The following is a 12,599-nucleotide window of genomic DNA, read 5'->3' on the forward strand; positions in this document are numbered from 1 at the left end:
TTAGCAGCATTGTTATGTGCAGTGCTTCCCAAATCCTAAATCTTCCCGAGGGACTCACCCTTTAGACAGTTGACTAATCTGACACAGTCTAGTTTCCAAAAGTGTTACTTCCTGGGTGACAAGTGACTGTCCTGTTTCCAGAGGCCAGGAGCAGAGTTCCCTGGTCGGTGGCACGCAGTTCTGAGGCCAGAAAAAGCAGAACACACTGTTGAGCTCACTCCCAGGTGACCCTTTCTTGCTTCTCATCAGCTAAACTTCCCTCCTGTTTCTCCAGCTGCACCCTGCCTTGTTCTCTCTGTGAAACCCCCACATCTGTGCAGGTCTTTCATATCGACTACTCTTCCCAGGCAGCTGACTGTCTTGCTGGTCCAGATGCGACTGCAGTCTCCACAGCCTCCATTCAGTACCTGTGTCACAGCTAGCCGGTGCCTAGGGCGATGATGCAGAAAAGAAACAGAAAGCAAGGGAAAGAGGAGATGCTGAATTCACATTATAGGCAGGGCGATGTTAAAAGAAGAACCCATAAACAGTAAATCCAGGCTTCCAACTGCAGGATTAGAAAAGGGAGAGCCAAAGGAGAGCAGCGAAAGGAGGGGCTTGAGACAGGAGTGACAAAGACTTTGCCAGCCTCTCAGACTCTCTAGCCCAGAAGGACAGGGCGGGGGTTGAGTCGAGGCTCCCCATTGGCTCCAGCGCGGGCCCCTGGACTTTCTATAAAGGGCAGCTGCAGAAAGCCTGCTCTGCACGGGCTTGGAGCTGGAGTGGCAGTGCCTGACTCCGCCCTGCCCACAGCGCCAGCCAGCTTTGGACAGAAAGACATACAGACTGATGACTGACTGAAGGCAACAGAGATTTGGTCGGAATAATCCGACTGGCAGCATGGAGGAGGATCTGTGCTGGAGCGAAGCCTGACGCCATCTCCAGTTTGGAGCGGGTGCTGTGGGCACTCTCCTGGAAGAGCGTTTGCAGACAGCCTGCCCTGCGCTCAGCTGCTCAGCTCTGCGCACTTGCCTACCCAGAGCAGGTCTAGTCTTTTTTGCTGGTTCCTGGTATTTCTTCCCTCTCCCTGATCCAGACACCTCAGCTCAGAGCTCTAGGGCACTGAATAGATTGCCTGGCTGTTTGTCCACGGCCTTAACTTGTGCTCTTTCTTTTTTGAGAGCCTCCTGTGTGAGTAGCTTAAGGTCCCCAGGGTCCTCTAAAGGCACTGGGATGGATGCTCCAACCACAGATTTGCCCCAGGAGGCTTTCCAGAGCCCTGGCACCATGAGCTATGGGGATGAGCTGACTCCAGAGGCTCTGAGTGTACCTAGTGGTTTTGATGACTTGATCACCTCTACCACCTCCCAGGTGCTTCAGGCCGCATCCAATGCTGCATCTGCGGTGGGACATGCTGGCCGCAATGGCATGTTGTCCAAGATGGATAAGTTAGCAGACCACATGTCAAACACGGGGGACCTGGCTGACACATCAGGTCCCCTAGATTTGGAAATTGTATCCCAGGATGAGCAGGTGCAATTCTGGTTAGTGGTAGGGTACACCATAGTGGTCTTTGCTGCCATCATAGGCAACTGGGTCTTAAACCACATCATTATGAAGTATAAGAGGGTACACACTGCCACCGGCCTCTTCGTTGTCAACATTTCTGTGACCAACATGATGCTCGCTCTTCTCAGCTCTCCTTTCACTATGGTAAGCTGGGGTACTGAGGAGGGTAGCTTGGGAAGCAGGGCAAGAGCTAAAGTTAAACTTTGTACTTGTGAATTTTGTGTGGTCAGAGGGAGGGAGAGGGTTAGAAAGGTTTAGTTGGTTTGGAGAATATTTTCATAGGAAACAAGGCAGAAGCTTAGAAACATTGAAAAGAGCTTGGAAATGTGTTGGGAAGATTGGCAGGATAGTTGTTGCGTCGCTGAATTAATCTCTTGCCTTGGCAGAGAGTGAGGAAGTATTGGGCTGCCCAGGGAGGCAGTGGGACCTGTTGCTAGTGAGCTTTGGGATAATGTCTGAATCCAAATTTTGCCATAAAGATTAACTCTTGTTTCTCCACCTTTCAAATACTGTGTATGAACTTGAAGTTAGTTAACAGGCTTTGCAATTTTGTGTCCTTCCATGTCTTCAAGTCAGGATGTTGTGTGGGAGCAAATGTGACGAACATGAGAACTGGAGTGTAAAAGTATTTCTTTGCATCTTGACAGACTGATATCAGCAGTTTGGTGCAGCAAGGAGACCTTTATTTGTATTTTGGGGCTTTTGAGAGGGATGAACACAGGGCTGAGTTCCTGTGCATCAGAAATCCTTTTCTCCTACAGGTGCGCTATCTGTGTAATTCCCTGGTGTTTGGAAAGATGACATGTCACCTCAGTCGCTTTGCCCAGTACTCATGTGCCTATGTAACTGTGATGAGCATGGCAGCTATTTCCCTGGATCGACATCGGGTATGTGCTTCCTGGGTCTTGCAAGAGATAGAGTCTTCTCTTAGGTGTATGGAGACAAACAAGGTTACAAATAACCTACAAACTTTCCCAAGTTCAAAGGTCTTTATATGTAAATGTTTTTGGGTAATGTGGGAAGTTTGAAAAATGGTGAATTACAGAACTTCAGTAAAATAAAATCGAACAAAAAATGCTACCATTTCCTCTCTGATGCTATGGGAACAGAAATGTGCCAATAAACACATGACACATGTTCTTCTTTGGAAAACATTTCCTGTTTGCTGCATTGCAGGACTGGCTAAAAGGAGGAAGAAGGCAGGGATACGTGGATGTGGATATAGTTTTAGGTCTGACCAAGGGCTTCATCTGGAAGGGGGTGAACTCTGTGAGGAAGGTCAGAGGAATTGAGTAGGGGGGATGAAGAGAGTTGATGGATAAGGAGCTTGGAGCAGTTGAAATCAATTACAAGGGAGTGAGGCAAGGGATGAGAAGCTGGAGGTATTACACAGTTAATCAGTCAGTAACCAGACAGAAAATGAGAGGTCTAGGAAGACCAAAAACTTGAAAGGTGTGTGTTAGATCCAGATAAGGGGAAAAAAGACACATAAGGGAACATAGAGGAAATGAAAGAGGAAGGGAAGTGTGGCTCTGAAAATAAACAGAGATGGGAGGGGCCAGGGGATGAGAAAGGCCATGGAGCAAGGCAGGTAGAAGGGTTGATGAAGGAATATGTGGGGTACTTTCCCAACCATTAGAAGGTAAAGAAAGTCAAGTGACTCCAGTGGACATTTCCTTTCTCCACAGAACTGCAGAGAAACAGGACCTTTGAAGTCAGTCCCCTTGAATTGCTGACATCTTCAAACGCAGCAGTGCTGTGTTTTCATGAAGCAAAATGCCACACACATGTCAAATGAAATGCTCGACAAAGCACATTGCCCCCCACATACCAAGCCTTTGTACCCTTTTAATCAGAATTGCAGTTTACGGATGTCTAATTTACTTTGAATTGTTAAGTGAGGTGGGATCCTTTTCTTTTCAGGTGATGCTATATCCTCTGAAGGCCCGGATTACTCCCATGCAAGGCAATGTCTGCATCATCATCATCTGGATTGTGAGCACTTGTGCTGCTTTGCCACATGCCGTTTACCAGAAGCTTTACCAAGTGGAATTTGGGTAAGAGGATCATGGAGTGAGATGACTGGTGTTATTCCAGCACCCTAAGGCCTTGGAAGTCACAAGAAATGAGTTATAAAGTAGGGGCCAGAATAAGCATTTTTCAAAACAAAATAAATTTCTCTAAACCGTAGTTTGTCATTATTTCTCTAAAACACATGGCAGTGGGGTACAGTTTCCATCTTCGGGGCCATGGTTTTCCTATAGGATCAGTTGAAACTCAGTCCTTCTGGTTTTATGTACAATTCACACACAACACAAACAGTAAACACACCTCACCCTTAAGATCTAATTGCCATACAGTTTGCTGTGAGCCTAAAGGAAAAAAAAACTAAATCATTGGTTTTGATTTCTCTCTCTCATAACCTAGCAACACAACAGAGGAATCTGCCTGCCTCCCAAGTTTCCCATATACTTCTAAGTCCACATGGAAATACCTTGACCTGGGCACCTTTCTGCTGTTCTTCATCTTGCCTTTGCTGGTGCTGGTGGCTGTCTATGGTCATGTGGCCAAAAAGCTGTGGATCCATGATGCTGTTGATGACATCAATATCCACACTTACATCTGCCAGCGTGGGAAGAAGAAGCAGACCCTAAAGATGCTGATGACAGTGGTGCTTCTGTATACAATCAGCTGGCTCCCCCTCAACCTCTACCTGGTGCTCCTGTCCAGTGAATCCATCTCAAGCCACAATGGTCTCTACTTTTTCCTCCACTGGCTAGCAATTAGTAGCTCCTGCTACAACCCCTACATTTATTGCTGGCTCAGTGATAGTTTCCGTATTGAAGTTCAGAAAGTCATCATGGAAATCCAGAAGATGCTACTAGATAAAATCAGCCGCCTCAGGGGAGAGCATCGCCGACTGAGCTCTGTATCTCACACCCAAACCCCTGGCAGTGTGGATTCCAATCCAGGAGTGCCCAAATTCCCACGATTCAAAGATTTCGATGAGCTGCCCAGTCCCCCTCCCTCCCCAGCAGTGGAAATCTCCTTTCTTCATTCAGTGCCTAGAGTTTAAGCTGCCCAGACCGCGTTTGACTATCAGTTCTCAAAATATCTAAGGTATGATAGGATCAAAATAACTAGAACTTCTCATGCGGTTACATAGAAGAAAGGGGGTAGTTGTTGGAGGGGTGAAGGTGATGTGAATTAAGAACTTGCACTTACAAGGTAAGCTCCTAGATACTAGTATTTATACTTTATTTAGATATATAAGGACCCGATTTTATTATTAGATTCCCATGGAAGTGCTAGGAGACTAGGTATCATTTCTGACATTTCTTTGGATGTTGTGGGAACTCAAAGTACCTTGTAAGTGCAAGTTCTTAGTTGTATATTTTTCTCCTGTGGTAGTGAGAATGGGAAATCTTACAGATGCCCAGGAATTGATAAAGCTGTGAAATGACTCACCAGTCCCCCATAATAATTATCCCCCCAAGGTTATTTCCCCAGGTTGCTGAACAAGAATTTAGTGATAGCTTCTCTCTGAGTGCAAGAAAAATCACTTCAAAATCCCAAACCTCCTCCATGTTTCTGACTTTATATTTACTTTCATTCTTTGTTTCATGTAAATGGGTAGTCTTTATTTTTGCCTTTCTTTTTCTGGAAAAAAAAATGAAAAAAAAACATAATATGCTTACCATTGTTTTAATTATCCCTGTCTCTTTAGCTTACAGACAATTTCAACTCAGCTGAAGAGAGGAGGAGGAAGAAGAAATGATACCTCATCCTGTCACTGCCATTAGTCTGGAGATGATGTTTTAAGGTTCTTTGGCAGCATCCATGGTGGCATGTGTCAAGATGATACCAGGATGAGAGTTGAACTTGTGGTCCTCCTCAATTTCCTCTCTTCTTCTTTGTCTCTTCCTCAGTATCTGTGGCCTCCCCTTGGTCTCACCCCACCCCTTTCCTAACCTTTGTCCATTTCCTCCTCCTTGCTCCTGTTCTACCTTCTACATAGCCTTCTCTTCTTTCACTTTCTTCTCTATTTTCATTTCTTTTTTTTCAGTATAATCTTTCTTCTTGTTTAAAAAATCTTAAAAATGACAAGTTATTTAGTCTCTACTGAGATATCTCCTGGTTGGTAAGGGAAGGACAAGTATCTGGAGTCAGGAAATTAGGGAATGGAGTTAGCTTCTGGCTACTCTTGTTTTCACTGAGTAAAAAGATGTGGTGGTTTTGGGGGGTTCCAAACTTCAAATGTTTCTAATAAATTACCATACTTGCTATAGCGTTGAATTCCTTTTTAGATAAAGGACAAATTGGAGGGAAAGACTAATTCAAGTTTAAATAATTTCCTTTCCATTGTCTCTTTTATGTATCCTTTTCATCCTTTTAATTTAATCCTGTCCTATTATTAATAACCCACTTACAAAACAATGAACTTAAAGTATATGAATACATATTTGGAGTAGCTTTAGGCTGTGAACATGACTGAATCTTCTATTTATTACCATTGTAAACTGCCAACCTACCTGTGATCTTTTGGCTTCAGCTGTTTTGGGAATTAGTAAGTAGTCTTTGTGAGTAGTGAGCTCTGCTTGTATATTTTTTCAACATGCTCTGTAAATACTTCTGATTGTCTTAAGGACAGATATATGTATTTCCTTTTCACTCACCATTTGATAGAATAGATATTTCCCAGAATAATAGGCTGCCTGCTTGTGGTTCTGCCTCCCCACATGGAGAAGGCAAAGTTGAATTTGCTTGAGTACCCCAAGTTTCTTAGAAGCATTGTACCTAGCTCTGATAGCCTTCTTCTCCTGTTTAGACAGGAGAAATTTGGGTAAAAGGGCTACCATTGTGTTTTAACCTAATGTTCTATCCTCCCTAAGAATGCACTTCCCCACCCCTATCCCTATTCTATAGACAGAATCAAACTTCTTTCACCCCCAGTAAGGCTTAGGATCTGGAATGTTCCTTGCTTGACAGATAATCCAGCTTCAAAGTTTGCTCCTGACTTGGCTGGCAACTCTACAGAATCAGAACTTTATACAACAGTTTTGGTGATGTACGGATGTTTGACAAATTGGGCATATGAAGAGTTTAAACTTTGTGTGGGCCTTTGTTTAGAAATTTTCCAGCAGCAACTAATCTGAATTCAGTACCCAGCCAAGTCTGAGGGTGCTACCATTGTAAGAAGTTTCTGGCTGAAGGGCTCATTTGGTTGGAACATGGTGCTAATGAGCTCTAGATCCTAGGCTCTAACCCATGTGCAGCCATTTAGCTCTGTGGGTTCGGGCACGGTGCTAAAGAACTGTGCTCACATGGTTTCTAAATCCCATGTGTGTCCTTTTACATAGACTGCACCACTCACCCTAGCCAACCTTTTTCTGAACAACAGTTATTAGCCACCTGGAAAGCCCAGCAAAACTGTTGTGTAAATATTACTGCAAAATTTGTTTTCACTTCTGGAGACAACAGTTTATAGTATAAACCTTATGGGCTATGTGTTAGCAGTGTCCCATTATTAGAACAAAGAGAGTATACCACAAGTAACAGAACAGAGAAATTGCTAGATTCTTCCCTTTTAAAAATTCAAATACATTTATTACATATTTTAAATACCAATCACCTATCTGTATCTTGGTACTAGTCAGGATATTTGGAAAAATGCCTTGATGAGAGTAACATTTACATGTAGTTTGTCTGATATTCACCCTTAATGGGACAATTTAGAGTGGGGGAATTTCTCTATTGGCTTAGATATCTGGGATGCTGGTAATCATGTTTTGGTCACTGTATATGTGACATATACATTCTTTCTCAACATCTTTTAAGCTGATAGATTCTTTCACTGTAAATTGCTGTATATCATATAAGTTAAGGTAGCTTTCCACACTGTCACACATAATTCTAGAAATGCATATATATATTAATATAAGTATACAAGTACATACACTAACATACAGTCATGGTATAACATATTAGCATACATAATCTGTCACAACTTTGTTGTTTCTGAAGACTATCAACATCTCTAGACTCTGAGGCAAAGTTTCACTAATGGACATAGTGTTGTCATCTGGCTGGCAGGAAGAAAGAAGGGAAGGACACTAGGTGTGAACGATATGACAATACAAATGGAGTTGTTTAGTCTGATACTTCTTGTTCACAGCCTTTTATGTGTATATTTCAAACTTACTTCCCTTATAACAGTGATAGTAATATCTTGTGTGTGACTATGACTTTGTATTATAATTCTTAAAGTAAGATCTTATGATATTTATCAGCAAGTGTTCACTTTCGGGCTATTACCCCATATTGAAAAACTGAACACTCTACGGGAGATTATGTAAAGTTTCAGCTTCAAATATGGACTTCTTGCATTTCAGAGTAAGCCTTATCAGGCTGCTCAAGGAGCACATGGAGAAACAGGGGAGATTAGCCTCCTGAGATTTTCCTGACATAATATATGCAGGCCCAAGTAAAAGTGTCTGTGCTCAGATTTATGTAAATGAATTTATGTTAATTGGATTAGTTGAAATGTAGCATCTGGAATGAATTCCCTGTTCTTTTGTGATGAGACCTCCTGCAAATAACGTTTGCCAGTTTATTTTTATAGAAAGATCTTAGAAGGTACCTAATAGATACTGTGCCTCATGGCTTTAGATTTACAGCACTTTCAAGTCAGTGGTGGGAAGTCTGTATTAAGAGTTGGGCAGGTGAATACTATACTTGTAGTTTTAGACAAGAGGCTGTCAATGCTTTTGTATCTGCGACTTAGTGCAGAGGAAAGTCTGTGTAAAAATATCTCAGAATAAAAATATTTAACTACAAAAAATAGAAAAAATAAAGTCTTTAAACTTAGAGTCTATATGGTAGTTAGTGAAATTTCACCAATCACCTGCTTGAGTTGTCCCCCTCCCCCATGGAATGGAACTGAATATGGTGATACATTAATGGCTTCAGCTTTTCAGCTTTGCTCGCAGCTCTGTGAATGGTGGAAAATATCCTAAGCATCTGTACATAGGCATATCACATACTTGCTACTGATTCAAACCTAGCAGTGATACAGACTGTGTGGAACCGATGCCTTTTGGGAGACAGTCTGTGACCCTGTCGAATGACAGAGGAAATAAGGCTCCCTCAAGTGATGTTGCTGAATTACATCTTGACGAGAGGAATGGAAGACGTCTTACCATGCTACAACAGGAGAATGAACATTATTCCTACTAATGTGCTTGTTACTTATTTACTTGTTACTGTTGCTTTAAATATTATCTACTGATGTTGTTATTTCTCTCCCCTGATTTAATGTTTAGCTATGTATTCTATACTGAAGAGAGGAGAGGCCAAAGGGAAAGGGATATGTGGTATCAGGGGTATAGAAGTAGTAGTAGATTAGTACATATATATATATATATATATTTACGTAAATGTATACTAAATAAAACTATTTGTTCAGAGCACTCCTGATCTCTTCTTTTAGCTCTGATAGGAAAAGGGCAAAGGGTGGGGGAGGCAGTCGGGTTGGTGGAATTTGTGACCCACAGTGGATCAATTGATAAAATTGATATTTAAACTTCTCCATGTGAGTAACATGGGCATTGAAGAATAAGTGGATGGGGTGAAGGTATAACATCAAAGCACATCCTTTTTCTCCTTTATGGAAAAGTTTCAGGGCGAGCAAAGGAGAACAGTTTACTTGGGAAAAATATACAAAGCAGACTTGAAGTTCTGGTTTTGGAACCAGGAAAGTATAGCTGGCATGTTAGAGGTACAAATGAGTAGAGGAAAAGAGTCCGAGAGTGGATACGTTAAGGCTAGAATATCCCAAACAGGGAAGATGCCTCATTTGGTAAAGCCAAATCCAGAACTTGAAAAGTTCATTACTTCTCAAAGTCAGCTGTCCTTTACCTGTGGGTTGCAAGCCCTTGAGGCCACATTGTCAGGAATCTTGTGTATCAGAAATTTACATTATGATTCCTAATAGTATTGAAATTACAGTTAGGAAATAGCAACAAAAAATAATTTTATGATGGGGGGGGTTACCACAACATGAAGTATTTTATAAAGAATATTAGAGGATGGGTTACAGAATTAGGAAGATGGAGAACCACTGTTCTAAGTATATTTTGTTTAAGGTGCCCCTGCAAATTATCACATTAGCCTTTAGAGATGGTCAGATACTTTTCTTATTTTCTCCATTATTTATTTATTGATTTTGTGCCCTGAACTCTGCCCCTCCTCCTGCCACCCACTCCCAAAGTCCCTCCATTTTTCTCAGAGAGGGTGGGATGTCCTGAATATTCCCCACCCTCACCCTAGCCCATACAATCTCTGCAGGGTTAGGCATACCTCTTCCACTGAGGCCAGACAAGGCAGCCCAGTAAGGGGAATGGATTCCACAGACAGGCAACAGCTTTAGGTACAGTTGTTGGGAAACTGACATGAAAACTGAGCTGCCATTGATAAGTGGCTATTAGCCCAAATGCTTGAATTACCCTAGATGCACAGAACACATGAAACTCAAGAAGGATGACCAAAATGCGAATGCTTCACTCCTTCTTTAAAAGGGGAACAAGAATATCCTTGGCAGGGAATAGAGAGGCAAAGATTAAAACAGACACAGAAGGAACACCCATTCAGAGCCTTCCCCACATGTGGCCCATACATATAGTCACCCAATTAGATAAGATAGATGAAGCAAAGTGCAGGCCGACAGGAGCCGGATGTAGATCTCTCCTGAGAGACACAGCCAGAATACAGCAAATACAGAGGCGAATGCCAGCAGCAAACCACTGAATTGAGAACAGGACCCCCGTTGAAGGAATCAGAGAAAGAACTGGAAGAGCTTGACAGGGCTCGAGACCCCATATGTACAACAATGCCAAGTAACCAGAGCTTCCAGGGACTAAGCCACTACCTAAAGACTATACATGGACTGACCCTGGACTCTGACCTCATAGGTAGCAATGAATATCCTAGTAAGAGCACCAGTGGAAGGTGAAGCCCTGGGTCCTGCTAAGACTGAACCCCCAGTGAATGTGATTGTTGGGGGGAGGGCGGCAATGGGGGGAGGATGGGGAGGGGAACACCCATATGGAAGGGGAGGGGTAAGAGTTAGGGGATGTTGGCCAGGAAACCAGGAAGGGGAATAACACTCGAAATGTAAATAAGAAATATTCAAGTTAATAAAGATGGAAAAAAATTAAAAAAAAAGAAAACTGAGCTGCACATCTAGTACATATGTGTAAGAAGGTCCTGTTCTATCCTGTATATGCTCTTTGGTTGGTTGTCCAAACTCTGAGAGCCCATAAAGGACCACAAAGTTTAGCTCTGTTGGTCTTTGTATGGGGTTCCTATCCCCTTAGGGGCACTCATTCCTTCCCCTCAACCCTTCCATAAGAGTCCCCAAGCTATGTCCAATGTTTAGCTGTGAGTCTCTGTTTCAGTCAGCTATTGTGTGGAGCGTCTCAGAGGACAGTTATGCTAGGTTCCTGTCAGCAAACCTAACAGAGTATCATTAAGAGTGTCAGGGATTGGTGCTTGCCCATGGGATGGGTCTCAAGTTGGGCAGGATATTGGTTGGCTGTTCCATCAATCTGCTCCATCTTTGTCCCTGCATTTCTCTGAACCAGGACAAATTTGGGTCAAAAGTTTTCTGGGTGGGTTGGTGTCTTATCCCTCCACTGGGCATCCTGGCTGGCTGTAGGAGGTGGCCTCTTTAGGTTCCTTATCTCCACTGCCTTTTGTTTTAGCTTAGGTCACCTGCATTGACTCCTAGGATCCTCCCTAGTCTCTCAGGTCTCTGGCAGGTCCTAGAGATGCCTCCCCCTATCAGCTGCAGGTTTCCATTCTTTCTCTGGGCTCTCTGGTCCTCTTTTCAGTCTCTCCCCACATCTGACCCTGACCCCTCCTCTAATCCCCTCTACATCCCCTCTCCCACCCAGACTCCCCCCGCTGCCTCCCATGACAATCTTATTCCCCCTTCTAAGTGAAGTTCAACTATCCTTGTTTGGACATTTCTTCATGTGTAGCTTTTCTGAGTCTACGGAGTGTATCATGGGTGTCCTGTACTTTGTGGCTAACATCTACTTCTATGTGAGTACATACTATGTATGTCATTTGGTCTGGGTTATCTTACCCAGGACAATATTCTTAAGATCCACCCATTTGAAGGCAAATTTCATGATGTCCTTGTTTTTAATAGCTGAATAGAATTCCATTGTGTAAATGAACCATATTTTCTGTATCCATTCTTCAGTAGAGGGACATCTGTGTTGTTTCCAGTTTCTAGCTATTATGAATAAAGTTGCTATGAACATAGTGAAACACATGTGCTTGTGATAGAGTGGAGCATCTTTTGGGTATATGGACAGGAGTGATATAGGTGAGTATTTGGGAAGAATTATTTCCAGGTTTTTTTTGAGAAACTGGTAGATTGATTTCCAGAGTAATTGTAGACGTTTGCATTCTTGCTAGCAATGAAGGAGTGCTCCCCTTGCTCCACATCCTCACCCACAATGTACTGTCACTTGAGTTTTTTATCTTAGGCATTCTGATGGGTCTAAGATGGAATCCTAGGGTTGTTTTTATTTGCATTTTCGTGGTGACTAAGGACGTTGACTATTTCAGATACTCTTCTGTATGCTCAAATCCTTTAATATTCGTTATTCTCAGGCAAAGACCAGCCTTTCTCAGATGCATTAAAGAAGAACAACTGGAAAATGAACTCATAGGATTCAAAAACCATAAGCATTTTAACACATTTCAAGGTTTGATAGTTTTTGGCTTCTACCAAATTCTATCTCCAGGAGTTCCAATTCGTTTATTTTCATCATATAATACCTTTTTTTCTAATGATAGAAAGTAAGCAAAGATGTGGATGTCAGTGGGTGGGGATATAAAGAGGATCTGGGAATAGTTGATGGAAGGAGAACTATAATCAGAATATATTATATGAAGTCTGTTTAAAAATTACTGAGATTGTATGTTTTTTAAACATTATTTTTCATTTAAATCTATATGTTTGCGTCTATCTGTGGGTT

At 42.4% G+C, this 12,599-nt stretch overlaps 1 protein-coding gene across 1 annotated transcript; it reads left to right on the plus strand.

Annotated features, from left to right (window-relative positions):
- The first annotated feature begins 712 nt into the window (after positions 1-712).
- Positions 713-6,498, plus strand: Gpr165 (G protein-coupled receptor 165). The gene is made up of 5 exons (NM_001106582.1): positions 713-1,692; positions 2,310-2,435; positions 3,472-3,605; positions 3,976-4,668; positions 5,276-6,498. Exons 1-4 carry the CDS (start codon positions 1,213-1,215, stop codon positions 4,622-4,624), a joined length of 1,389 nt encoding a protein of 462 aa, NP_001100052.1. The 5' UTR covers positions 713-1,212; the 3' UTR covers positions 4,625-4,668; positions 5,276-6,498.
- Positions 6,499-12,599: the final 6,101 nt, after the last annotated feature.

This window comes from Rattus norvegicus, chromosome X, assembly GCF_036323735.1.
Source record: "Rattus norvegicus strain BN/NHsdMcwi chromosome X, GRCr8, whole genome shotgun sequence".
Lineage (NCBI taxonomy): Eukaryota > Metazoa > Chordata > Mammalia > Rodentia > Muridae > Rattus > Rattus norvegicus.